General features: G+C 42.4%; 6 protein-coding genes across 6 annotated transcripts; 4 read left to right on the top strand and 2 right to left on the bottom strand.

Annotated features, from left to right (window-relative positions):
* Positions 1 to 218: 218 nt before the first annotated feature.
* On the bottom strand, positions 219 to 1,036 carry LOC119729029 (interleukin-17A-like). Its single transcript, XM_038201520.1, has one exon. It carries the CDS (start codon positions 991 to 993, stop codon positions 385 to 387), a length of 609 nt encoding a protein of 202 aa, XP_038057448.1. The 5' UTR covers positions 994 to 1,036; the 3' UTR covers positions 219 to 384.
* Positions 1,037 to 3,538: 2,502 nt separating this feature from the next.
* LOC119727268 (branched-chain-amino-acid aminotransferase-like protein 2) lies at positions 3,539 to 7,561 on the top strand. Its single transcript, XM_038199126.1, has 2 exons — positions 3,539 to 4,097; positions 5,607 to 7,561. The coding sequence occupies exon 2, from the start codon at positions 5,682 to 5,684 to the stop codon at positions 6,507 to 6,509; it is 828 nt and encodes a 275-aa protein (XP_038055054.1). The 5' UTR covers positions 3,539 to 4,097; positions 5,607 to 5,681; the 3' UTR covers positions 6,510 to 7,561.
* A 1,628-nt stretch (positions 7,562 to 9,189) lies between these two features.
* Positions 9,190 to 10,399, top strand: LOC119728790 (branched-chain-amino-acid aminotransferase-like protein 2). The gene has a single exon (XM_038201183.1). The coding sequence runs from the start codon at positions 9,261 to 9,263 to the stop codon at positions 10,086 to 10,088; it is 828 nt and encodes a 275-aa protein (XP_038057111.1). The 5' UTR covers positions 9,190 to 9,260; the 3' UTR covers positions 10,089 to 10,399.
* A 2,156-nt stretch (positions 10,400 to 12,555) lies between these two features.
* LOC119729143 (branched-chain-amino-acid aminotransferase-like protein 2) lies at positions 12,556 to 13,697 on the top strand. Its single transcript, XM_038201667.1, has one exon. It carries the CDS (start codon positions 12,613 to 12,615, stop codon positions 13,438 to 13,440), a length of 828 nt encoding a protein of 275 aa, XP_038057595.1. The 5' UTR covers positions 12,556 to 12,612; the 3' UTR covers positions 13,441 to 13,697.
* Positions 13,698 to 15,481: 1,784 nt separating this feature from the next.
* On the bottom strand, positions 15,482 to 17,693 carry LOC119728119. The gene is made up of 2 exons (XM_038200195.1): positions 17,667 to 17,693; positions 15,482 to 16,583 (listed from the first exon to the last, which is right to left on the bottom strand). The coding sequence occupies exons 1-2, from the start codon at positions 17,691 to 17,693 to the stop codon at positions 16,122 to 16,124; spliced, it is 489 nt and encodes a 162-aa protein (XP_038056123.1). The 3' UTR covers positions 15,482 to 16,121.
* Positions 17,694 to 22,900: 5,207 nt separating this feature from the next.
* Positions 22,901 to 25,313, top strand: LOC119728118 (E3 ubiquitin-protein ligase TRIM32-like). The gene is made up of 2 exons (XM_038200193.1): positions 22,901 to 24,170; positions 24,610 to 25,313. Exons 1-2 carry the CDS (start codon positions 22,901 to 22,903, stop codon positions 25,311 to 25,313), a joined length of 1,974 nt encoding a protein of 657 aa, XP_038056121.1.
* Positions 25,314 to 27,684: the final 2,371 nt, after the last annotated feature.

The following is a 27,684-nucleotide window of genomic DNA, read 5'->3' as shown; positions in this document are numbered from 1 at the left end:
CAAAAATTTTAACATCAAATAAAAGTCAGATTCCGACAATTATCTTCACTAGGGTCAACCCATAAAAACCTGCTGCTTCAGGGAGGTTGATTCATCTAAAAAGGGTCAATATATAAAAAAAAACGTCATAATTATTGGAACAAAGCCTAAGTTGCCAAAAAAGTTCCGTCTTTACTAAGTCGTGAAACTATATTACGTAAGAATCAATTGGCCTAGTTCTGAGTACATGAGGGCGCTTCTACAGAGCCGTCGCTTAATAAAGATTACGTATTTGTCCATAGTGAGGGCGCTCTGTGAAAACTCTCTTCACAGCGGCTGTCTGCTTTATTTACCAATAACATCCCAATTTTGCCCAAAATGTGAGATACATCATTTTCTTCAAATTTAGGGCCGCAAACCTGGGGGTCTGTTCTGTGGCTGAGTCGAGAGCTGCATGCAGGCGCACGCAACGGGGACTTCTTCGAAGTCGAAGTCGTATCTGAAGAAACCATCCACGCATCCATTTCGTCTCAGTACTTGCTGTTTGTACATCACAGGACGGCACTGCATGTCCGGTGCTTCTTCGCCGGCCCGGTTTATGCAGCCCTGGCAGCTGCACATCGCGAAGGGGATCACGCTGGGGTATCGGTCGGGGTCGTAGTTTGTGTCGTAGGTCCACGGACAGGTCCACTTCGACTCGGACGACATCAAAGGACAGCTCAAGGTGGATCCGGACGACGACATCGTCGGCAGCTGCGTCGGAAGAGAGCCCGTCAGATTGAAGGGCAGGACCCCGAATGACTTGCGGGGGTCGAAGCGACCCGCATCGGTTATGGTGTAGATGAGTTCGGTCAATGGGCTAGAACACTCCACAGCGGGAAGGGGTTCGGCTCGCATGGGGGACAGAACGGCCAAGAAGAGCAGTGCGGACACGCTGAGTGCCACGGGAGACTTCCCCAGGAGCAAGAAGCCAATCTTCGTCAGGAAACCCGAGGTATGTCGGTGTTCTGCCATCGTAGTAGTGCCACAAAGGGAAATCTTTGCCTTGTCTCTGGATGTTGCTCTTGTATCTTGTCAGATCTATTTAAGCAGCTGTTTTTGATGCAGAGTGAGGCATGAGTGAATTTAAGCTCAGCAGAGAGGTTGTGATAATTCTGGGTGCAAATTCTCTTACTTTTAAGCCTTTCGCAGACCTCTTCAGGTCACAGAAATAGAACCATGACGACATCTTTATCATTTTTTTTCATATAATTTTTTTTTACAAAACTTCAAGATTGTGTGCATCCGTATGGGTGTGTGGGGAAAAAACCTCTTCATATAAAAATTAAACGAAAAAGTTCATTTTTGTGTGTTTTATAAAGGCTAACAAGTTAACAATGACCATTGGCATGGGCGTAACGGTGCTCCTCACGTTACCGAGGCGGACATTGGCTGGGTGGTAACAGCACGCGCTGCGGATTAAACGCCGCTTCTTATTGGCTGCAATGATTTGGTACAAAATTCATGTATAACTTTAAGAACGTAGATTCTGATTGGCTCCAAGCTGCTGAGAGTGCTCCACTTCTTCCCGGATTCATTTTTTTTGAAGACTATATAGAAACCTAAGCCGGATGTTTCTGTTTGTTTTGTTTGACATCCCAGCCCATCTTTCACTCACTTTTTTTTAATTTTTTTTTTTTAGAGTTTCTCTTCATATAATAACCCATCTGGTGGTCCATGAGCTAAATTTAGTACTTCTTTTTAATGACGTAACATCGTTCGATCGACTTGTGTTTTCGGAATAAAGATGGGACGTGGGACTTCGGGCAACCGATTATATAGGTAACAAACAAACACAATAACATTGTGAATTTGAAATTCTGCGAAGGTTTTCTGCGTCGGAGTATCAATCCTGGTTCTCTTAACATAAACTCTACCCTTCTGAACGCACGTGGGTCCAAATCAAGTGCTGATTTTGTCAGTATCGGATCTATGACATCACAAACAGCGAACTATGTACACGTTTAATTGCGGTACCACCCCAGCTAGTAGGGTGGACTTTAAACTCTATCTGAAGTTTGTTTATTCATTCCTTATTGTTGAAAACAGGAAATATCTGATCATGTCTGGTTGTTTTATTATCCGTCAGTGTTCTTGGTAGCTTCAGAACGAGGCCAAAGCAGGCCCATCGCTGGGGGGGGGGGGGGGGGGGGGGCAGGCAGAGGGGCCGCCCTCCTCCCCCTGGCGAGCAACTGCCCCCACCCCACATCGGCAAAAACCACAAGCGTACTATGTGTGTTTTTCTTGTGGTATGCCCCCTTAGCTGGTACTGTGCCCACCCCCACCCCCACCCCACCCCCTGTCCGGAGCTGGCGACACCGTGCTGGGCCCAGGCAAGGGGCGGATCCAGAACCTAATTTTCGGGACGGGGGCCAAGAGGGCTGGAGATTGATTATTTTTCAAAAAGAGGAAGGGGATTAAGTATATAGTATCGTGCGCTATGATATTTCCACATTGTAATAATTATAACTTACGGGTATGCTATGACGGCTTGCGAGGGAGATACGCAACATTTTAATTTATATCCAGAAAATTTATATCCAGAAAATATACGACAAAAAGGTGTCTGATTATTATTGGCGAAATATTACCACTGGAAGGCGAGTTTATTTTTTCCGCGTGCTTCATGAGTGTCAAAATGGGTCAGAAGTTTTCGTTTACAAATTGTATACGAGGAGAATTGAACATTTTTATACATTCAATGAAGTTTTAAGAACTGTTTGAATTATTCTAAGTCTGAAAACTTGAACGCGTTGTGAACTCGATGAGAAATTACGGACTTAAAACGGTCTTATTTGGAATATTCAACGATTCTTAAAAAAAACAACCTGTCGATTTCTATTCTAGCCTGCAGTCTGGGGTTTAAACCGGGCAATTTCAGCAGATTTTGTGAAAGTTGAATTTAAGTGTTTAAGTGTTTAAACGGAGGGTCCAGGAACAAGTTACAAACGGTTTTGACATTAGGTAGCGTCGTATTATAATTTTATATTTCAGACAAAAACTGTGAAATTGCTGAGCTTTATATACCGTCAAATGATAGACTTGATTACCTTCTATTTTACCAATTTTATAATTTTGAATGTTCACACACCCTAGGGAGTTTGCTTTAAACATCTCACAGTATAACGATTGATATTACTGAAATATTTTTACAAATTCGATAATGTTAGGTATTGAGCACTATTCCAAGTTGAATTATCATTTAAAAAAAAAATGCATTAAGCCGGCCTCAGGTCGACCCACGATTTGCTTGCCCAACGACGGAACCGTCAGCATCAACCAGAAAAACATGCTCAGGTCACCAAACTGAGAAATCGTGTGATTGTCGCGGAATACGTCGCAGAAGTTGAAATTGTTCTACTCTTGCGACTGGTGATTTTATTGAGCGCCAACTGATGCCGATCGTATTAATATCTTCGCAGTTACACTCAGTTCGCACAAAATCAGCGACTGATTTTTTCCCGACGGTCGTAGCTCAGACTCAGCTTAATCCTGAAAAGTCAATCGCCGACGGATTTGTGTCGTCGCAAGGTCGACCTGAGGCCGGCTCTAGGGTTCAGTTTATTATTTTCGTCGTCAATCCCGGGGCGTCGTCTGCTAGAAAAATACGCATCAACGTCTGCAGGAAGCCGTCCACGAAAAAACCCCGATAAATGCCGCTTAAATGACGGAGAGGTGAACAGACGTGCCTTCACGAACTTAAGAGGGGGTTGTTTTGCCTTATAACCCAAGACGACCTGTTTCTGGGTCATTGTGCTGTGATATTCATACTGAAATAATTATTTTCTCTATATAATCAGTCATAAAGCAAATAGAATCAGATCGTATGGCAAACTGAACTTTGAATTATACCATGACCCGTTTAAAACTGCACGTGATATCAGGGGCTAAAAGGGTGCACTGGTACCCGATAGACTGACATGTCAGTACGTACAAGACGAACGGATAGGCGTCTGGTCGCGGTTACCAGCCGAGAGGAGGATAACAATGCGCGAAAGAATCTGGACTGTGGTCATCTAGGCTGTGGTCATAAAAAAACATCGGTGAGCCGTCTGACCAGTGCACATCTATAGTTGCCGGTAAGTGACAGATTGTTGCTTTAACTGAGTTCAATTTGTTGCCAGGAATCGTTACACACGTCCGTTTGTATTACAGGGACACAAGTGAACAATGAAGGAAAATGTGCGATTATTCATATAAACAAAAATGTCTTCGGCACCCGAGCCGGTTTTGCCACGGCACTGAACTTGGGGTTAATGGGTTCTTGTGTGGATGAATATTTAGTTATTTCTGATTCTGTCGGTTAAGTTTTTCTTCATTCAATAGGGGACGTTGAATAATAGAGGACAATACCTGATAGGTGCCCAATTTGGATTCGTGTACACAAGATTTAGGAGGTCTTCCTTAAAATTTTGAGTACAAACAAAAGAGGGACAATATGGGGGTCCCCGATTGCAGGCAAATACACACTTATATTGAGTTTGTCTTACATACGCAGTGTGGACTTCCGAACAAAAGACGTCCACATAATGTAGGTAGCACCGACGTTGTGTGGACTTACCCCACGTCCACACAGTGTTTCCCCATTTCTGGAAAACAGGTTTAGAGGCATTTTTGGGTTAGGTTTATCTGTAGCAGAATGAAGAGAAACACTAAAGGGAATCATAGAAAAAAAATTGGGTTGAAAGAGTTTTCACAGTTTGAGAAAAATGAGTTTTTTCCACTGGTTTTTCTTAAAGGGAATATACATCATTTGCTTTTGCTGTAATTTCCAGAAATGGATGGAATTGGGGGGTTGGAAATATAAAGCAAATATAGTTACACTGACTTTTTGGAGGTTTTGGGTTCGAAAATGCTATAAAAACCAAGAAAAACGATCATTTTCCTGTAGTCTGGTTCCCTGACTCCATATAAGAAGAAACAGAGCAGTTTGCATACATTGGGGAATTGTAAGGTCAGGGAACCAGTCTAGCTGGCTCGTACCCGTTCATAGGTTTGTAATCGATTGCAAACAAGTGCAATGGTCAATTGGGGCCAGTGTTTGAAAAAAAGCCACTTGTTTCCAACGCTGATCGGCCGATCAGCGTTGGAAATTGATACAAAAATACAACTTTTCTTGAAAATGACAGTACACCAGGTGCCATAATTTTACAGGATGCTTTAGACTCTCATTTACCAACATCCTACTAAGGTATTTCGCAAAAACTTGGTAGTTTTATTTTTCGATGTTTGCAAATGTTGTATATTCCCTTTAACTACACGAAAGCAATGGAAAGTCCACACTAGTCATGTGAAACAAGTATGGGTGTGTGTGTGTGTGTGGGGTGTGTGTTGAGTTGAGGATGGGGTAGGTGTCGGTGATATGCTAGGACTGCCCTCAATGCTGAGGCGCCAAGTCTATTCATCGAGTATAGATTGAAGTACTTAGGGGGAAGGGCATGAGTACCACTCCTTGCCCCCGCTCTTTAATACTATTAGACAATATTCAGCGCCCCCTCCAAAGATGAGCTACAGATAGGCTACCGTTACTGATGTTCCTACGTCTGTCTTCTCCGTACTTTTCTAACCACTCTCTTTTGTGTTTGTAGGAGACGAATAACTCCGCTATTTCCAACTTTCCACCTGCTTCTTTTCCACCTGCCGAGCAGTCTCCTCAAATCGCCATGGCAACGCAAAAGCGAGTCCTTCTGTGGAGCGTGCCGCGATCTCTCTCCACCGTTCTCATGAGGGCGCTGTCACGTCTCCCCGATTCGCTGATCATCCACGAGTATCTGCTGTTATCAGGTTTGAACGAGGTGGGCCTGCGGGACTGTCCCGACGACTGGAAATCAGACTTGCCCGACATGGACACAGAACAAGGCTTCGATATCAAGTCATGGAAGGAGATGTACGAGCAGCCGTACCCTGGAAAATCCTTCATTCTTGGCAAAGAAATGAGCGACGGGCTGGGAGGACGGATGGAGATGATACCCGAAGGCTACACCCACGTCTTCCTGATGCGCCACCCTTTGAAATCAGTCACTTCTCTTGACAAATCACTCTCGTATTTCCCAGATGATGTAAGATTTTCCATGGTGAAGCCCAACAATTTCAAAGCTTTGGCTGGTGTGTATGACTATGTCACCACCACTCTCGGCCAGCCAGCGCCCGTGGTCTTAGACGCCGACGACCTGCTTGCAAAGCCCGGGGAGGCCTTGCGCCTGCTCTGCGAAGCCACTGGGATGCCTTTCAGCCAAGACCTACTCCGATGGGATCAGATGAAAGACGAGCCACCCGCCAACTGGTTAATGCCAAAGTTCATGTGGAGCAACAACAAGGAGGTCAGGCTCTTCAGTGCTGCCTTTGAGAGCACCTGCTTCCACTCCAACCAGGCAACCTCGGGAGCGGCAAAGGAGAAAGACGCCATTAAACCAGAACTCCAACAACTGATCCAAGATGCTTTGCCGTATTACAACTACCTGTACGAACATCGCTTAATTATCACAGGCTAGGAGAGAAAAAAATGTTGAAAAATTTCTGGGGAACAAATTTGAAAATTGGCTTCATATTGACAAAATCATTTCTTTTGTTTGTGTAAGGGCCTGTATGAATACTGCTTATGCGTTAAACTGCGGAGCCAACAACGAAATACGGGGTACCGAAAAAAACAATCAGCGATCAAATCGGCAAATGTTTGCTAGTTTAATTAAAATGCATTAATTTTTATTTGGCGACTTGAGACATATTTGACGTTCAGGATAGACACACAAAATGAACGCCTATATTAATTGGCGTGTAAAGGCTTTATTTTGTCAATATTATTTTTGTGTCATTAACTGTGTCGGAGGGACATTTCTTGTCGCAACACGCTATGTTGTGACAGTGAATATTCATTTTATACATGGCGCCCTCTCGCCGCTTAAGAAACTAAATTTAAAAGACACCTGTGTTCAATTATACAATGACCTATTGAACTTTTTAATAAATATTATCTTGCCTTTTAGGGCATCCGTTTACATTTCTATGGTTCTCATATTTTGTTTGCCTCTGTAGAAGAGTCGGTAGCTCAAAAAGAAAAGGGGGGAATGTAGTTGCACCCGTATAGATGCTAAATTAAATTATGCCCAGTGCGTATTATTATGCACTGTAGTTTTGTTTATTGCAATGAGATTGTCGTGAGTTTATCACTGAATAAAATAATAAGATGTAGTCGACTATCTGCATCAAGCAGGACGCTAACATTCTGGCCGTAGTCACGTTGGTAGCCATGGCATACCAGTGACACCTAGCCTAATAGGATGAGCGACAACATCCTCCCATCTTCTGGGATGCTGTTTATTAGCCTTTACTTCACGTGAAAGGAACGCCGCTATAACGAACTATCCACACAAATTGTTCGTAATAGCGATCGTTCGGTATAGTGATTTTAAGGTGGCGATGCTCCAGTACTCACTTATCAATAAACAGTGCCCTTCAGAACTTCACCATGCACGCATCACCCCAGTACATGTGTTACTGAAAGACGACTCTGAACTCATGCCGACTATTCAATTATGTAATTACACAGTTTTTTTTAGCTCTACCTACGGCGATGGGTGGCTTTCCAAGTTCTATTCCTTGGGGAAATGATAGCCACTTGTCACTTTCTGTTTATATTTTTCAGCAACAATGTTCAGTACGTTTTGTACACAAAAATCGGGAGCCAAAGACGATGTTCGGTGTAGCCGAATGTTCGGTATAGCGGTGTTCGGTATAGCGGCGTTCCACTGTATTTCAATAGCTTTTCAAAATAACACAGGACCCGATTGACTGTATTTTATGGTTTTTTTTTTTTTTTAATTTAGTGGGTCTCTAGACAGGGTCGGCGGTAATGTGTTATTTTTCTGGTATCGGGAGCCCAAAATAGGGTCGGTAGAAACGAGAACCTAAGAAATAACAAAGGAATGTCCCAATACTAAAAACAAAATATGTAATTGGATACGACGTGTTTCTGGCTCACTATGATAGCAGTATTTATAATGAAATCACTCGGTTTTTTTCTCGATGAACACATGAATGTAAGTCATAAAGCAAACAGAATCAGATCGTATGACTTATTGAACTTTGAATCTTTTCACCTTTACCCCTTAGAAAAAAAAGAAGTGACATTAGGTACTGAAAGGGTGCACTGGTACCCGACAGAGTCACATGTCAATACGTGTAAGACGCTAGGATAGGCGTCTAGCCGCGGCTACCAGCCGAGAGGAGAAGGATAAAAATGCGCATACAAATCTGGGCCCTGGTCATAAAAAAAAAATATCGGTGGGTCCCCTGACCAGTGCACATCTAGTTTCCGGTAAGTGGAACAGTTTTGTTTTTATACGAGTTCGATTTGTTGCCGGGAATCGTTACCCACGTTTGTATTAAATGAACAGAAATGAACAATGAAGGGAAATGTGCGATATTTGATTCATTTAACGATTTGTCTTCGGCGTGCCGGTTTTGGCATAGTGTGAGGCATTGACTTAGGCGTTAGTGGGTGTTGGTGGTGGAATGAATATTTTCTTGGATCTGGCGGGTGTGGGTGTGTGTCTGTGTGTGTCTGGGTGAGCTTGTCTTACATACGCAGTGTGGACTTCCGAACAAAAGACGTCCACATAATGTAGGTAGCAGCGACGAAGTGTGGACTTGCCCACGTCCACACAGTGTTTCCCCATTTCTGGAAAACAGGTTTAGAGGCATTTTTGGGTTAGGTTTATCCGTAGCAGAATGAAGAGAAACACTAAAAGGAATCATTGAAAAAAAATTGGGTTGTAAGATTTTCACAGTTTGAGAAAAATGAGTTTTTCCACTGGTGTTCCTTAACTACACGAAAAGAAAGGAAAGTCCACACTAGGTATGTGAAACAAGTCGGGGTGTGTGTGTGTGTGTGTTGGGGGAGCGGTGGGTTGGGGGGGGGGGGGTAGGGGTCGGTGATAAGGACTGCTTTCAATGCTGAGGCGATGAGTCTATTCAACCGAGTACAGATAATTAAGACCTTGTGTAAAGGGGAAGGGGCAGGAGCGCCACTCCTTGCTCCACAACCCCCTCCCCGCTCTGCCCGCTCTGAATAAGGGAAAGACAAAACATTTACGCCACCGTTATTGAGGTTTTGTCCTCTTTTTTCCCTACTTTTCTAACCACTCCTCCCCCCCCCCTTTGTGTATAGGAGACGAATAACTCAGCCATTTCCATCTTCCCACCCTGCTACTTTTCCACCTGCCGAGCAGTCTCCCCAAATCGCCATGGCAACGCAAAAGCGAGTCCTCGTGTGGAGCACGCCGCGATCTTTGTCCACCGTCCTCATGAGGGCGCTGTCACAGCTACCCGATTCGCTGATCATCCACGAGTACCTGTTGTTAGTGGGTTTTAACGAGGCGGGTGAACAGTTACCCGGTACCGAGTGGAAATCAGGCTTGTCCGACAAGGCCACAGAACAAGGCTTCAATATCAAGTCATGGAAGGAGATGTACGAGCAGCCTTATCCCGGAAAATCATTTATTCTTGGCAAAGAATTCAGCGACGGGCTGGGAGGACGGATGGAGATGATACCCGAAGGCTACACCCACGTCTTCTTGATGCGCCACCCTTTCAAGTCAATTACTTCTCATTGGAAATCACTCTCGTATTTCCCAGACGATGCAAGATTTTCCATGGTGAAGCCCAAAAGTTTCAAAACTTTGGCTGGTGTATATGACCATGTCACCACCACTCTCGGCCAGCCAGCCCCCGTAGTCTTAGACGCCGACGACCTGCTTGCACAACCCGCGGAGGCCTTACGACTGCTCTGCCAATCCATCGGGATGCCTTACAGCCAAGACCTACTCCGATGGGAGCAGGTCAAAGGCGAGTCACCCTCCAACTGGTTAATGCCAAAGATGTTATTGAGCAACCATAAGGATATAGGGGTCTTCAAGTCTGCCTTTGAGAGCACCTGCTTCCACTCCAACCAGGCAACCTCGGGAGCGGCAAAGGAGGAAGACGCCATTAAACCAGAACTCCAACAACTGATCCAAGATGCTTTGCCGTATTACAACTACCTGTACGAACATCGCTTAATTATCACAGGCTAGGAGAGAAAAAAAAGGTTGAAAAATTTCTGGGGAACAAATTTGAAAATTGGCTTCATATTGACAAAATCATTTTTTTTTGTGTTGTGTAAGGGACTGTATGAATACTGCTTAAGCGTTAAACTGCGGAGCCAACAACGAAATACGGGGTACCGAAAAAACAATCAGCGATCAAATCGGCAAATGTTTGCTAGTTTAATTAAAATGCATTAATTTTTATTTGCGACTTGGGACGTATTTGACGTTGACTTCAGGATAGACACACAAAATGAACGCCTATATTGATTGGCGTGTAAAGGCTTTATTTTGTCAATATTATTTTTGTGTCATTAACTGTGTCGAAGTGACGTTTTTTTGTCGCAACACGCTATGTTGTGACTGTGAATATTCATTTTATACATGGAGCCCTCTCATTGCTTAAGAAGCTAAATTTAAAAGACACCTGTGTTAAATTATACAATGACCTATTGAACTTGCTAATTAACATTAACTTGCCTTGGGGGTCGGGGGCATAATTGCATGTACTTGAGTTGGCGTAAATAATGGCTGTTTATATGTTCACAGGATAAAATAGTAGGACTTGTTGGAATTACAAAGACGACTTTAAGTCGCTCAGAGTCGTATGCCTCGGAATCCCCGCACTTTCACCGAACAGCGCCCTCTATTAAGAAGGTTGCGACGAGACAATTTTGACGTTCAGGATAGACACACAAAATGAACGCCTTTATTGATTGGCTTGTAAAAGGCTTTAATTTGTCAATATTATTTTTGTGTCATTAACTGTGTCGGAGGGCCATTTCTTGTCGCAACACGCTATGTTGTGACTGAATAATAATTTGATACATGGCGCCCTCTCGCCGCTTAAGAAGCTAAATTTAAAAGACACCTGTGTTAAATTATACAATGACCTATTGAACTTTTTAATTAATATTATCTTTGTCTTTTAGGGCATCCGTTTACATTACTATGGTTCTCATATTTTGTTTGCCTCTGTAGAAGGGTAGGTAGCTCAAAAGAAAAGGGGGGGGGGGGTGTAGTTGCACCAGTATAGATGCTAAATGAAATGATGCCCAGCGCGTATTATTGTGACTATAGTTTTGTTTATTGCAATGACTTTATCATGAGTTTATCACTGAATAACTTAATAAGATGTAGTTAAATTACATTATATCTGCACCTAGCAGGACGCTATCATTCTGGCTGTAGTCACGTGGTAGCCATGGCATACCAGTGACACCTAATAGGATTAGCGACAACATCCTCCCATCTTCTGGGATTCTTATTAGCCTATACTTCACAGGTAGAAATCAGGTATTTCAATAGCTTTTCAAATAACACAGAACCTGATTGTCTGTATTTTATGGGTTTTTTTTTTTTTCATTTTGTCTTTTTAGGGAGGCTCTAGACAGGGTCGGCGGAAATATATTATTTTTCTTGTGTCGGGAGCCCAAAATAGGGTCGGTAGAAACGAGAACCTAAGAAATAACAAAGGAATGTCCCACTACTAAAACAAAATATGTAATTGGATACGACGTGTTTCTGGCTCACTATGATAGCGGTATTTATAATGAAATCACTGAGTTTTTTCTCGATTAACACACGAATGTAAGTCATAAAGCAAACAGAATCAGGTCGTATGACTTATTGAACTTTGAATCTTTTAACCTTTACCCGTTTAAAAAAAAAAGTGACATCAGGGACTGAAAGGGTGCACTGGTACCCAACAGACTGACATGTCAATACGTGTAAGACGCTAGGATAGGCGTCTAGCCGCGGCTACCAGCCGAGAGGAGAAGGATAAAAATGCGCGTACAAATCTGGGCCGTGGTCATAAAAAAAAATATCGGTGGGTCCTGTGACCAGTGCACATCTAGTTTCCGGTAAGTGGACCAGTTTTTCGATTGGTTGCCGGGAATGTTACACACGTTTGTATTAAATGAACAGAAATGAACAATGAAGGGAAATTTGCGATATTTGATTTATTTAACGATTTGTCTTCGGCGTGCCGGTTTTGGCATAGTGTGAGGCATTGACTTAGGCGTTAGTGGGTGTTGGTGGTGGAATGAATATTTCTTGGTTCTGGCGGGTGTGTGTGTGTGTTGGGGGAGGGGTGAGGGGGGGGGGGGGAGTGGGTAGGGGTCGGTGATAAGGACTGCCTTCAATGCTGAGGCGATGAGTCTATTCAACCGAGTTCAGATAATTAAGACCTTGTGTAAAGGGGAAGGGGCAGGAGCGCCACTCCTTGCTCCACAACCCCCTCCCCGCTCTGCCCGCTCTGAATAAGGGAAAGACAAAAAAGTTTTTAATTTTGAATAAAAAATATTCAGCGCCCAACCAATAATGAGCCCCCGTGCCCTGGCCCTCCCCCGTGGCAAACAGTTACGCCACCGTTATTGAGGTTTTGTCCTCTTTTTTCGTGCTTTTCTAACCACTCCTCCCTTTGTGTATGTAGGACACGAATAACTCAGCTATTTCCATCTTCCCTCCTGCAACTTTTCCACCTGCCGAGCAGTCTCCCCAAATCGCCATGGCAACGCAAAAGCGAGTCCTCGTGTGGAGCACGCCGCGATCTTTGTCCACCGTCCTCATGAGGGCGCTATCACAGCTACCCGATTCGCTGATTATCCACGAGTACCTGTTGTTGGTGGGTTTTAACGAGGCGGGTGAACAGTTACCCGGTACCGAGTGGAAATCAGGCTTGTCCGACAAGGCAACAGAACAAGGCTTCAATATCAAGTCATGGAAGGAGATGTACGAGCAGCCTTATCCCGGAAAATCCTTTATTCTTGGCAAAGAAATCAGCGACGGGCTGGGAGGACGGATGGAGATGATACCCGAAGGCTACACCCACGTCTTCCTGATGCGCCACCCTTTCAAGTCAATTACTTCTCATTGGAAATCAGTCTCGTATTTCCCAGACGATGTAAGAATTTCCATGGTGAAGCGCAACCAGTTTAAAGCCTTGGCTGGTATATACGACTATGTCACCACCACTCTCGGCCAGCCAGCGCCCGTGGTCTTAGACGCCGACGACCTGCTTGCAAAGCCCGCGGAGGCCTTACGACTGCTCTGCCAAGCCATCGGGATGCCTTTCAGCCAAGACCTACTGCGATGGGAGCAGGTCAAAGGCGAGTCACCCTCCAACTATTTATCGCCAAGTATACTGTTGAGCAACACTAAGGATCTAGGGATCTTCAAGTCTGCCTTTGAGAGCACCTGCTTCCACTCCAACCAGGCAACCTCGGGAGCGGCAAAGGAGGAAGACGCCATTAAACCAGAACTACAACAACTGATCCAAGATGCTTTGCCGTATTACAACTACCTGTACGAACATCGCTTAATTATCACAGCCTAGGAGACAAAAAAAGATTGAAAAATTTCTGGGGAACAAATTGGAAAATTTGTTACAGTGTTGACAAAATCATTCTTGTGTTTGTGTAAGGGCCTGTATGAATATCGTAAATGCGTTAAACTGTGGAGCAAACGGCAAAATACATGGTGTCGAAAAAAACAATCAGCGACCAAATCAGAACATGTTTGCAAACTTAATTAAAAGGCATTAATTTTGTTTAGTTTGTACAAGGATTCAATTCCTTCTGATTGAACATCCGTTTTGCGAACCAACAATGATAGCGCCCTTTCTCGTGTTCACCGTTGAGGGACAGGCGCGGATCCAGGCCCCCCTTTTGATTTCACGGAGGCCAAGTGTCCGGAGAAAAAATACGTGTCTACATTTCATATTGTTTGTCGATACCCCCCCCCCCCCTGCGAACATTCATGGATCCGCCCCTGAGGGAGTACGCGTGACGTAGTTCATACTGCAAAGCTATTGTTAGTTTCAATTACATGAGAGGGAATGTACTTTGTGTTATTTTTCTTTAAATTGACCTCTTTCGATATGATACGTGAAAGTTGATTTTTACACAATAATGTAATCAGTAGGTGAAAATGTCATCGTAGAGAAACATACTTTAGTTTCAATGAGCATCGACCTTGTATTTTCCTTATTTTAGTTCAGTGCACAGGAAGCGAAAGTTCAGATCCAGAACAAGTTTGAGAGGACGTTTTCTTTTTGGTTGTGACGTCACACGCAATCGGTTTTGCTTTTCACTAAAAACTGTTTTTTTGAATGAGAGTGGTTTTAATAGTCTCGTTTATGTGGAAGTTGTGGCATACACAAAGGGAGTGTTTTATTAAGGCATGAAAATTTTATGCAAGTTTAGGGACGGATGAATCATATCCGTTTCTCTTCATTAAAATAGCATTTTGATTTAGTATACATTTTACAGAGCAACTAGTTGCTAGTCTTATTGGTGGTGGCAAATAAAATTTCTTTTAGACATTTGGGGTGTGGCCTTTACTAATTTTGTGTCATTAATGGACACAAAAAACACTTTGTTTAACGGTCTGCTTTGCTTCACTTGATCGAGTGGAATTACGCGTCGTTGCATGAAATTACTGTTTACGGCGATATTTTGTACAAGGTTGTTGCTATGGCCAGCGATGCGCGTCGTGTATCGGTAAAAATGATATTGTCAAAATATCCAACTTGGAAATAGTTTGACGTGCCCCTTAAAGCAACATCCTTTATAAGCCCAACAAACTTCACTCATTTCGACAGTCCAGTGGTATTGCAAAAATAAATACTTTTTATATTATCATTCTGTGCTAATTACAAATGCTATCGAAACATATATTATGCTAATTAAGTGCGTACGTGTTTCGATAATAAATACGACCTGAATTAAATAAGGTTTGCCCTGAAAAAAAAGGACACCACCAAAACATTCCATTCCTTTGGTTTGTTCTTTTGATTTTTTTTCCATCTTTTTTTATACTACTTTCGTAAAATCCTTTTGGTTTTGCAACCAACTTCTCCATCTTCTTCCAATTCTACACTAACTCAAAACCCTGTGTGACATAGATGAATTTTTCTTAGCAACATATTTTGTGAAACATTCTGCTCCTCTTAAATGTATGATGACTATTTGACATCCCTTTTTGGTTAATGTTAGTGAAATTTCTTTAAATATTAAAAAAAAAATTATGTCTGTGCTTTTCCGGACAACTGAGGCCGCTGTTGCTGTGATGCCATTTCAGGAAGACATTGTTCAGTTTAGGGGGTTTTCTGTTCAAAATTGTGAACCCAAAAACTCACTCTTTGAAAATATTAGTGAGAAAACTTTGCTCATTGGCCGACGCAACATCGAATCACCAAAGGAAAGAACATTTATGACGGCCAAATACCCCAAATTATGGTAACTTTTGGTACTGAAAATATAACGTATCCAGCTTTTGATTTGGGGGGGGGGGGGGGCAACCGCACATCCGTGAAGAAAATTTAGACATATTTTTCCCCGGACACTTGGCCTCCGTAAAATCAAAAAGTGGGTGGTGGTGGTGGTGGTGGTGGTGGTTTGGCTCTTCAAAACTGACCATTATTATGACTGTATACTGCAGTTATACGCCTATTTTCACGGTGCACTGGAATGGTTTTTGAGGGGATTTTCTTTTTGGGATTGATGTCAGAACTCTATGACCATTTATTGAAATAATTGCTGACAAAAACATTGTCAAAAAATCCGCCGGGGGCCTCCCCCTCTCTCTCTCTGAATACACAACTCTACTGAAATAACTGTGATATTGAAGTTTCTGCCTCAAATGACGTCACACACTTAACTCATGAATGTGTAAATTTGCATTAGCATAACAAAAAAAATCCGTTGAAAATGGCAAAAAGTAAATTATAAATAAGGTTTAATAGGATAAATAGGTGTATTTTCAATGATTGCATTAACTGCAGTGCATGGGCCCTTTAAATTATCACCTTGCTTTCATAATTTCAAACATTTCGGGTCTCAATGGGTACGACTCTGGCACAATTTGGCGTCAACTTCATCATGTCTGTGTTTCCTTGAGGCGAATCCTTCCTAAGCGGGTGACAGTTCCTGTTTCCAGACATGTTCCAAATAATTGAGGTATTTTTGGGTTCAGCCATGTTCTTCTATATCATCATGGTTAAACACAAACGAACCCCTAGTATGGATCGGGTAGCACACAGACGCAAGCTACAGGTACGGACTCGTACGCAACTTCGTAATCGTCGAGCGAGTCTCGACAACGACTGGCAGTCGATGAGCGCCGCAGCACGGCGACCGTGTAGTTGTGAAGATGGCAGCTACCCTCCGAACTATCTCGGCAATCATCGTTAGGGTTCGTGCAGCGGGCGAAGTGTAGATGACGCGGGATCCGCTGGGCGTCCTCGTGATCGTAGTACTCCCATGAGCAGGAGCAGTAGTCGGGTGCAGGCGGGCCTACCGGGGGCTGGGGGTCCCAGGACACGGAGTACCTGTCCGTCTGCCTCTTGTCGGTCCGGTCTCGATGTTTCTTTTCCCGGCTCTGGCGCCGGTTTTTGCTCCCGATTCCCGGCGTGATAAGGGTCGTCAGAAGCAGGATGATTCCAAGTAGACAAACGAGTCTAGCGACGTTTATTTGTAACTACATGGAGAAAAAAATTGGGTTAATGGTCTCATTTCAAGGATAGATTGACTTTGACTTTGTTAAATTAAAAAGCATTTCAAAGCAGCTGCGTAACTAAGATTGAACTTTACCTGGGGGTGCACCAAATTTTTCAAGGGAGGGGGGGGGGGGTGGCGCACTGACGCAGCCTATGTTTGTGTGCAATTCAACATTGAAAATAGGGGGCCACGGACATACGTTTGGGGTCACGTGCCCCTCGTACCCACCCCCTCCGCCCCGCCCTCCGTATAATTACGCCACTGGATCGAAGATAAGATACTACATCTTAGAGGGAAAGAAGTTGAATATTCAGTGTGACTTTTTTTTGGGGGGGGGGGGAGAGGGAAGGGATAGGTTTAAATTTATTAATGTAATTGATGAGAACACAAAGTTTGAAGAACATTCGAAATCGAGTCTCGATTTACCTCTCAGTTTTTACAACTTTGAATAAACGCCTAAGTTATAATAGGAAACCTATATTATTATTAATGTTGAACATTGTACATTTATCACCCAAATCCAATATATTGACGTTGAACGATAAAGCCTTGGCAATTATCGACTATAGAATATTTTTTTTCATACTATTTCAACATTAAGTTAGATGCTATATAAAAACCTAAGTAAGATTTGAGGCTTTGCATGGTGGAGAAAATAATGAATGAAAGGTATGCGGAAACACATGGTGTTTCCGCATACCTTTCATTCATTATTAATATAAAACCTATAAAAAAGTAATGAAAACAAGATAACGAACATAAAAACTGAACTGCTTCAAATTGTGTTGACCTTCGTTCTGATGTCTCATGAAGCCGGAGTGCGCATGCGCCATTAAATGACGTAACTCCGTTGGGATGTTTTTCAAAGTCCTTACGCGCGCAACCTCTTTGTCATGAAGAGAATGAAACTATTTTAGTAAAATAACAATAGGAGGACTTGGACAAGAAGTTGCAGTTTCGGCCAGTGTCCCAAATAGAAGTTGACTGAATCGTTAAGAGAAGGGCATGCGAGGTGTTTTTTTTGTCTCTTGTGTTTCAGTTCAACGAACGGGCCTTCCCCCACCAACGGGATTAGGCGGTATGCGTTCATCTTTGATACATCGAAATAGTGAGCATTGTAGGCACTACGCTGACGCTCGAGGCATTACCGTAGGAGTAAAGAAAACACAGGGCATTTATTGTGTCATCATTATTAAAACGCAACTAGTTGGGGAAATACTGCGTTTGTTATGAAAGCAAACAAACTATATGCTGCGCATTGCAGATCTATATACAGTGGGCGAAAAATAATACAACAGTCATATGGAAACGCATTTTTTTTGGTATCTGAAGTCAATCACATATCATTCATAAATCGAGTGAACAAAATGATGCGCTTGGCACGAAAAATGAAATTCATTGTGAGAGTTCGTTTACACGAGCATTTAACTTGTCACTCGAGACTTGAGAAATGGTGACTTGAGATGGCGTTGTGATTGATTGGGATTGACTTGTGACGGAGTTGTGATTGACTTGTGATGTAGTTGTGATCGACATATGATTGACTTGTGACGGAGTTGTGATTGATTTATGATTGACTTGTGATGTAGTTGTGATCGACATATGATTGACTTGTGACGGAGTTGTGATTGACTTGTGATTGACTTGTGTTTGGCTTGTGATTGGCTTGTGATTGACTTGTGGTTGACTTGTGATCTACTTAAGTTGCGATTGTTTTGTGATTAAGTTACGATCTGTAATTACTTGTGATTACTTCATTTAAGAGTCAGAAACAAGACACTATACAGTTCGATGTGTTTGCCTAACTTGTTTAAAAGCCCATCGCGCTAAAGTCTTCGGTCAAATTCCAAATTCGCAACTGAATACGTCCAAAACCATGGTGGCCTTGAAAAAGGCTACCCATGAATTAAAGAAGTTTGAAGAGTAAAGCATAATTCGTAATATATAGACAACAACAAAAGCGAACAAACAAATTCCATATTTCTCACCATCTTTGTTGTTGCTCTCCTCGTTTTTTTTGTTTCTTTCAATAATTTAGATGTACTTCTGTAGGCTGTTATACGAGTAATGACCGTCGTTGCTGATCGCTGTTCAGTGTAGTACTTCCTCCGGTTCAAAAGCATCCCGCGTTTTATACCCGTTCATCCCTTAAGTTGGTATTGCAATATGTTCTGTGAGCCGCCTTTACATTTTCGTCATGCAGAGTTCTATTTTCGCCACACTTCCGTTTGATTCTTCACTACATACCTGGAAACCAATGCCGTCCAAATTAATCAGGACATCATTATCAAAGGTGTTGGAATATTAAGGGAATACCTCGACTAGGACTGGGTTTTATGTCAGCCCGCATAAAACCCTTTCATGTTTTTGTTTATATTACGTTTGTTTTTAGGATAAGACCTACGAACGGTCACTGCGCTTTTCCCCCGTTTAGAACCGTGGTTTTTTTTTATAGTTCCGCCACGATGCTTACAACATTTAGTGCAACAATAGTATGTTGGTTTCATTTGACAATTCCATTCATTTCTGAAACCCTAGGAAATTTTCCATTCGTGCTGGAGGGAAAATAGAACAGTTGGGAGGGAGAAATAATGTTCCTTTAAATTTCTGGATCCTGTAGGCCTAGTGGAACTAGAAAGTTTCCATTCGGGGACGGGAAGGGGTCATCCAACGAGTGCGCCAGATCCGATACGAGAGCTCGTTGAGACATATAGTGAGCGATGTACACAGGTGCTTCGACACAATCGACACGCTGTTACGTGCGGATGTACGGGTATTCACGTTTAACTATGGGAATATACCTTATCGCGTTTCATCCCGAAAATAAAATACATTTCTTTGCTAAATTTCTATTTTTTTTCTAGCAATACAAAAGTTATTCACTTTTGAATGAGACAATGACCGCAACAATCGGCCCATGTTTAGTTGTTGAATCAGTACTGTACACAATCGAAATTCACACTCGCGGGGCAAGGGCGGATCGGGGGGGGGGGTCATTGCCCTCCCATTTTTTTTAATGTGACGTCGTAATAAAGGCAGGCAATGCCTCAGATCGCACCACAGAGCATCTAGAATTCAAAACCACGTCGTAATTTTTGGACCCACTTTTTGGCGAACCAAATTTTTTTTGGGCCACCCAAAAATTGTGTTCTGGATCCGACCTTGTCGCGGGGTGGGCTGGTTCCCATGCAACGACAATCAGTTATTGATTATGTACGCACCGGGAACCAGCCAGCAAGGTGGATCTATTTCTGCCAAAATAAAAACCCTCCTTTTTTAGGAGAGGGTTGCAGACGCCAAGAACAGAAGGAAAAGTTTTTTGTTATTTGTTAGAATAAGAGTGAGAGAGAGAGAGAGAGGAATGTGTTGAAAAGGTTTTTTTCGGCGGCCCAAATTACGGGGGAAAGGGTGTGGTTCAGTTTATTCCTTGAAAGAAAATTAAAAATCCAAATACACGTGTAACGGAATACATTGTTACATAACACCCAAAACAGCCGAAAAATTGACGATCGATAAAATTTAATGTATAACGGTGTTGTGAATCCAAATGTTTCGAACATTGCACAAACAAGGTGAAATTTAATATTATAAATTCACCTTAAAAAGACATTTGCAGGGGGCTCCCAAATTTGCGATAAAAATGATCAGTCGCAGCACAAATAACTACAGATGGTAATTCCAAACGGAGGAGTATTTTGTTATAAAGAGATTGGTTTCTCTTTTAACGACGCAATAAAGTCCGTCAGTCATACACGAATTGGGTAAACAACTTTAAAATAACACGACCAGGGACACGCATTTAGTTCTAATGACGTAAATTCAGAGAGAGCCAGAATTTCGATTGATCAAGAAGAAAACGTTTCAAAAAATCTGATTTTGTGAAGGTTTTTGTTATTCGGTTACACAAGAACTAACTACTGGCGTTCTCAGAGGGAGAAAGTTGCCGTATAATGCGAGTTATTACAAGATGCCTGTTTCTGCCTGAAATTCGGTTTCGTCATAATACTTTTGACGAACTGAATTACAGCGTGTTTCCAAATCCTGCGGGGGTCGAGCGCGAAGCGGAAATGGAGTTACAGTTGCCCGCCCACGAGGCAACGTGTACAAAGAGAAATTTCGTTCCGGAGTCAGATGAACATCCGAGACTCCTATGAAAATCTGACTCCTTTTCCCTATTATTGGCTAATCCTTCACACGTGACAAGTCACTCTCCTATATATAGGCCTATAAATAAGCTAGTATCTACCTACGCATGCGCAATACTACCAATGAGTCCATATTTCACGGAGTTGGATATTCACGCTAGCTACACCGGGACAAAAAATAAGTGCAAGTTTACTACAAGCGGCCAGTGTCATATTTTTTGAGAATCCAAGTTATTATTAAATAGCCCGAATGGAACATTTCAGATGCCAAAATAACTATCACTTGGAAAAGTTTCATAAATTTTGAGTTTGATATATGCCGTTTTCTGAAAACAAAACTATACCGGGGGCAGGGAGGTAGGTACGCCCCACAAAATGGATGTCAGCCCCCCCCCCCTATACCCCCGGTGCCCCAATTTGAAATGTTGAATAAAATAAAAATTACACTGCACTTTTAAAACTGCTTCGTTTGCCTCAGACCAGGTGCTCCCCCCTCCCGGGCTGAGGAGGAGTGCTGTTTGACTCTTGAAGTCAGGTGGCGGGTTTATAGTTAGTTGCTCAGCAATGACAGTTTTGCATGCATGTTCTGCGTAAAATCGCCCTAATTTAAACAGTATTGCCCTTATTTAACACATTACTGACGCCTGATGTACCATGCTCAAACACCGAAACCTTATGCAAGCAACAACCCATCACAAAATAAACTCGTTAACCCCTAGAATTTGATCACAGTTCAACAAGAATAAACATTTTATGGGACGGTCCACAAAACATTTATTGGTCCCTGTTTGTTGATCCTTGCTATGTCATTGCCGCACTTAAAGGGACACTAGGTCCTGGAACAGCCCAAATTGGGCTACAAAACGCGCTTTGAACGAGATGATGATAATCGGAAATAACTTTCAAAAGTAGGATATAAACATCCACACAACTATCCTTTCAAAACTGGGCGTTTTTGTGTTATTTCTGTATTTGTGCGTGCGAGAACGAATTTCGGGGTCCACTTTTGCGACCCCATTAGGCCAAAAAAAAAAAATATTCGGTCTCTGGTCAGACCAAAGTTCCGGAATTGACGCGGCCACGCGGCTTTTTTTTTTTTTTTCCCTTTTTAAATTTTTTTTCTTCAGCTTGGATTGTACAGACAAGGTGGGTACTATTTTGCTTTTTTGGTGTCCTCATGTACATTGGTGGCCTCCATAATTTGCCTTGGTGCTTTCGATCATTTGCCTTGGTGCAATTTCCCATTCCTTGGTGCTCTTTGGTAAAAAAAATTGAGGAGGTGCGGAAATAGAGGGCGCTGTTGGAGCTACCGCGGAACATTTTGGAAACAAAAAAGATTGACGCGCATGCTTAAAATCGACGCGCGCGCTGACCAGAGACCGACTTATTATTTTTTTTGACCTTACATAAATTCGAGCTGTTTGGATGCTAGTTGTGATTTCATTCGTACGCGTAAAGTGTTCGCCTTTTGCGGACGTTGAAGAAACCACAATTTTTTGCATTGGTGATTGGTCACCGCGCGCTGTTCCCGAGACACACAACGTGTATAGCGTACTAAGAACGACACGAAAAACGTATTCGTACTCCGTCATGTCCGACGTAAACAAGCGGGGTTTTTTTCGTCTTTTCTCGGGAACGGTAAGACATTAGGTTGGTTTCCTTTCAACCAGATGTTTGAAACAGGCTAAGTAAACAATCCAAAACGTAACATTTTCTGGGATTTCAGGACCTAGTGCCCCTTTAAGTATTTGGATATAAATCAGATCACGTGGCCTGGAACTACGTGTAGAGTTGCAGACTGTGCTGGCCTCATTCGGTTGTTCAATCAAAGCGGATCTAGCTGCAACGCCCCTTCGTTCATTTAGAAACCCTTTTTTTTTAGTAACGCGGTAAGTTTAGTTTCTGTAGCTCGTTAACATTGATATTTATATATATTCAAAGTCGACGTGGCACGATGATTTAAATGGATACTTGAAGTTCGTGGTATTAAATTCCACTCATTTTAAAATGCAGAATTAACAAAACTTCTTCTCTCATAATGTCGTATCGTGTTTGCCTTTATCACTTTTTTTATGATTTTCCAACAGATCATACTACCGGGCACATCGGAAATGAACTTGTGATGGCTTCTTTGGCGTCTTCTAAAGTTATGATGGGGGCACGGACAAGCATGTCATCATATTTCGAGGAGTTCAGCAAGAATTTAGACTGCGCCATCTGTCATGATAGATTCACTAAGCCCAAGTTTCTGGAATGCATTCACAGCTTCTGCCAGCACTGCTTGGTAGAAAAGGTAAAACACGGTGGAGAGGAGGACAACGTAATCAGTTGTCCCCTCTGCCGACACAAAACTAAGCTTTCGGATAAAGGGGTAGAGGGTCTCAAGACCAACTTCTACTTGGTCGATTCGCTCGAATGCGTCTCACTGAAGGAAAAGGTTGCCATGCCACTCAACTGCATGGAGCTGCTGTGTGAAGTTTGTGAGGAGAGCAAGGAGGCGAAGCGACGCTGCCTGGACTGCGCTCAGAACATCTGCTCCGACTGCACAAAGAGGCATCGAAAAACTACCGCCACATCGGGACATGCGGTCGAGACATTGGAAGACATACGCAAGGGGAGGGTCGCCGTGAAAAAAAAGCCAGAGGAAGATGAGCTGAGGTGTTCGAAACACAAAAGAGCAGTGAATGAGTTTTATTGCAAGACGTGCGACGAGTTGATCTGTACCTCTTGCACCGTCGTAGGGCATCGCAGGCACAAGTACGTAGAAGCGCCCGAAGCACACGACGCTTATAAAAAGTCTCTCCAAGGAAAACTTGAGGGTTTCAAACAGCAGATATTGCAGCTTCGACTTTCCTTGGAAATCGCACGCGAGGTAAAGCACGACCTCAACTGCGAGGCAGAAACGGCCGTGGGCACTATACAACAGAGAGCAGATGAATTGATTGATGGCATTAGAAGCATCCAAAATGAGCGCATTGAGGCGTTTGACGCTTTTTCCGACAAAGTCACCGAATTGCTTGAAAGAAAAAAGGACACATTTAACACCGCCCAGGAAATCGTTAAGGATGCGGCGGAGAGCGTGTTCCTCTCAGTATATCCCGTGATCAGGAAAGACGTCGATTTCCTTTGCCGCCTCAGCGCTCCGAGAGTCGACTATCGCCTTTCGTATTTGGGGTTCAGTGCGGGCGATGATGATGATTGGCCGGGCAAGATCCAGCAGCCGACGGCGGCGAGTCGGTGGGAGTTGCTCCGTGAGCTCGGCAAGAGAGGAGACGGTCCACGCCAGTTCAGCTTTGCCCGGGGTATAGATGCGCTTGGACCTAACGAGCTCGTGGTTACAGACTACGAAAACAAGCGAGTGATGTTCTGTAGCATAGACGGGGATTCTGACTCGGTGGCTTCCAGCATACAATTGGAGGAAGGTAAGCTAGAATCATTTCAGTCCGGTAGCTCCAAAATAACGGTATCGGAATGGGAGACAGACCGAATTTAATGAGTATGTGGCAGGTGATGACTCTTTCAAATCGAGTGTATTAAATTGAGTCATTTCTCCTCCACCAGCCAAAAATAAAAGTTGACCCCAAACCTCCTCTTTTTGATCATACGCAAGTTTGTGACATTTCTGGACTTTTTAATTTGGAGACACAAAGTTTCCAAAAGTATCCTGAATCAAATTTCTATTTTTTTTTAAAAGCAGCTCGCTCCGAAACAAAATCTCATATTCCAGAACCATGTTTTGTATAAATGACTACTTTTACTTCTGGAAAGGATTTTACCTTGGCTCTTTCGGCTAAAGTTATTCCTTGAAAATGGCATAAGATTTGTTCAAGTGTTTGAGGAATTCGTTGTTTCCGTTGTCAGATGCGATCGACGTGGCTGCCACTGGCCAAAAAATTGTGGTAGTAGACAGCAGCGTTGAAGTCAAGATCCTGAAGAGGGAAGATTCTAAAGAGGGATATAAGGATTCTGGAGAGATTCTGGAGTTTGACGAGACGCCGCTTAGCCTGCGCAGCGTAGCCATAAAGAATGATGGTGTCGTCGTAGTGGGTGACATCAAGAAGAAGGTGCTGACAGAGCACAATCCTACCAATGGCAGGTTCTTGCGCACCATACCCGTGAAGATTGAGCCGTACTTCTTGGCTGTCGGCAGGGGTGGTCAGGTCGCGATCAGTGGACTTGAAAACGAAGTTAAAGTCATCGCCTCTAAAGACAACGAGTATTTCTCCGTCAGGCCGAAGATCGGTGGCAAACCAGCCCGCGTGTGCACCGCCGGCGTATGCTTCGATAGTCAGTCAGATCTCTACATCGTCGTGGACAAATTCACATCTGATGCTGATGGTAAGAAGGCTGCTGTTGATGATTTCTACGATGATATTTTTGAGGATGATGACAATGATGGTGTTGATGAAATCACGGGTCACATTCACCGCTATAATGGTGTTGATGGCACGTTTCTGGGCTGTATCATCCAGGATTTGCATAATCCACAGGGCATTGTTTTCACAGAAGACAGGCGCCTTGCGATAGCAGACCTCTACTCGGTGAAGATTTTTCACAAGGTGTAGGCCTAAGTGCGGCCGTCACCACGGTTTATGATCACATCAGCAACAAAAATGATAGACGTTCTAAAATCAGGCTGTGATTCCGGTTTCCATCAACATCCACAACTACATCAGTCCTATTTTTTTCGGTTAAGTTTAGCTTTTCACAAAGGCTAATATGTCCCATATTTTGAGGCCCTTGTATTTCGGTTCGGGCAATCACGGCTACAATAAGGGGGTCGCGGATCCGATGCGATATCCGAAAGCCGCACCAAAAATGTTACTCAAAATGTTACTCAAACGGCAAGCACGGTTCTGGGGAGGGGCGGGGTTGGGTATAAGTTGGAGGGAGGCAACAAGGAAAACCCATCGAAAAGAATGAAGAAAATATGATTAATTTAGTTTAAGAAATTTATCCTGGTGAAAGCTATTGGTTACTCTTGGCTTGCGGAAAATGTACAAATGGATGACTTATGTCCAGTGTCAAAACACAGTCGTATAATGTTCCTGATAACTCTTCATCCTGCTGGGATTTTTTTTACCGCGATATTAACAATATTATTGTACAGTACATTACAAGTTCGTATAAAGTGATGATTTAAATGCGCAGTGATTTATCGAAATTATCTTCAAACATGATATTGCGGGAAAAAAAATCGAAAATCAACTGAAACCAAAGGAGTCAAATGATAAGTAGATTTTAACGACTTGAAGACAGTATGAAAATTTATGTTTAAGCTACAATTCAAATTTAATACAGACTCGTTTGTTCCTTTGCTTTTTGTTTTGTAAATATTTGAGTTAATTATGAGGCCTCATGATAGAGAATATAAAACTAGTAATTATAAATACGGTAGGTAAACTCTTGGTACCAAACACTGATTGGTCTAGCCACAGACTCTATTGGATTGTCTATTTGCAAAATTAATAGTTGTGTACCGGTACACAAGGCAGGATCCAGAACACTGGGGGGGGGGGGGGGGGCAAACAAAAATTATTCCCGAAAAAGTGGGTCCAACCATTTTCTGCCCAAGAGGTGTAAATGTATTGCTTTTGTTGAGTTTTGTGGGACGTGCAATGGCTGCCTTGCGACGTTGCCCCCCCCCCCCCCCCCCAGGTTCCGCCGTTGCCGGTACATCGAACATGTTACAGAACCAAATCTTAAAAATTATTTTGGCATAAAATAATTAACTTTATCAATAACCATTCAATACTGTCAATACTCAGATCGAGGTTTTGTATTTTCACGTAATTTGTATGTAAATTGTTAGTTGTTGATAGTTCTGGTTTAATTTTGAGTTCAATGCCTCAACATTTTGTCTTCACACAATTTCAACATAGCCCTACACTACTCAGTAAAAAAAAAAAAGGAAAAAAAAGAAGAAGTTTTCTTAGCAATAGAAAAAAATTCTAAGTTGTATATTTAATAGGCCAAGTAAAGAAATAAACCAGTGTCTCGTCCCCACCCGCATCCTTTTTTTCGCGGCAGCCTCCTTTTATATTTACTTATACATTTGAAATATATTTTGCACATTTAGTCAACGTTTTGTCTTTTTAATTGTTTCCAACAAATTTGTAGCTATGTAGAAAGGGTAATGGCTCCTTTGAACAAAATTTGTATTAGCAAAAAGAGTCAAGAAGATGGAAGAATACATTGCCATTTTGGAAAATCCACCATTTTGGGGAAAAAACCGCCCATCGCCTTCATTTTTTTTCTTCTTCAATATGGCCGGACGAGAATCTGGTTTTTTTTTACTCGGCCATAATACTCCCTTACGATTTTGTGAAAGCTTTTCTCAGAAACAGGGGTTAAAAAAATTAGCATATTTCTAGTTGTCACGTATGATCTTAAATATGTTTTATATTTTTAAGTGATTACTAAAAATCCATGTAACTTTCTTGTATTAATGTTAGAAGAAATTGATAAACACGACTAGAGGAAATGAATGATGGTTGATTGACATATGCACAATGAACAACTGATTTTTTTAATATTTTGTTTCTCAACACCGCAAGATAAATTCTCTCGACCTGATTTTGTATGTACGTATTAACGTAATTTCACATTAATTCTTGTTAAATGCGAGATAAATATATACAAAAAAAAAGGAAACAATATTTACTCAGTTTACTTAAGTTTTGACTGCAGTAGACCTGAGACATAATGACGTCATGCTTTGTTTACATGCTCCCACAGGAAAGCGCACATGTAAACAAAACGTCACGTCATTATGTCTCAGTTATATTCGTTGTTTTAACAAAATATTAATCATTCTTGTTAATTAGTTTAATTTCTTTCTTGTAGTTTGCTTAAAGGAAATTTGCTTATTATCTTCTTTTTTTCTTCTTTTGTGGTTTATGCTAGGCGATCATTTTCAAATTTGGCTAAATTCTT

Source organism: Patiria miniata, unplaced genomic scaffold (genome assembly GCF_015706575.1).
Source record: "Patiria miniata isolate m_02_andy unplaced genomic scaffold, ASM1570657v1 HiC_scaffold_20, whole genome shotgun sequence".
NCBI lineage: Eukaryota > Metazoa > Echinodermata > Asteroidea > Valvatida > Asterinidae > Patiria > Patiria miniata.
The sequence above is the reverse complement of the archived record's forward strand: the minus strand, read 5'-3'. Positions and strand labels throughout refer to the sequence as shown.

What these genes read in the sequence shown, in the direction of transcription:
- LOC119728119 (XM_038200195.1), bottom strand. Translation starts at nt 17,693, where the DNA reads ATGAACGCATACCGCCTAATCCCGTTG. An exon ending in CATACCGCCTAATCCCGTTG is followed by an intron (nt 16,584 to 17,666) that starts GTGGGGGAAGGC and finishes TTCTCCATGTAG; the next exon opens with TTACAAATAAACGTCGCTAG.
- LOC119727268 (XM_038199126.1), top strand. Translation starts at nt 5,682, where the DNA reads ATGGCAACGCAAAAGCGAGTCCTTCTGTGGAGCGTGCCGCGATCTCTC.
- LOC119729143 (XM_038201667.1), top strand. Translation starts at nt 12,613, where the DNA reads ATGGCAACGCAAAAGCGAGTCCTCGTGTGGAGCACGCCGCGATCTTTG.
- LOC119728118 (XM_038200193.1), top strand. Translation starts at nt 22,901, where the DNA reads ATGGGGGCACGGACAAGCATGTCATCATATTTCGAGGAGTTCAGCAAG. An exon ending in CAGCATACAATTGGAGGAAG is followed by an intron (nt 24,171 to 24,609) that starts GTAAGCTAGAAT and finishes TTCCGTTGTCAG; the next exon opens with ATGCGATCGACGTGGCTGCC.
- LOC119728790 (XM_038201183.1), top strand. Translation starts at nt 9,261, where the DNA reads ATGGCAACGCAAAAGCGAGTCCTCGTGTGGAGCACGCCGCGATCTTTG.
- LOC119729029 (XM_038201520.1), bottom strand. Translation starts at nt 993, where the DNA reads ATGGCAGAACACCGACATACCTCGGGTTTCCTGACGAAGATTGGCTTC.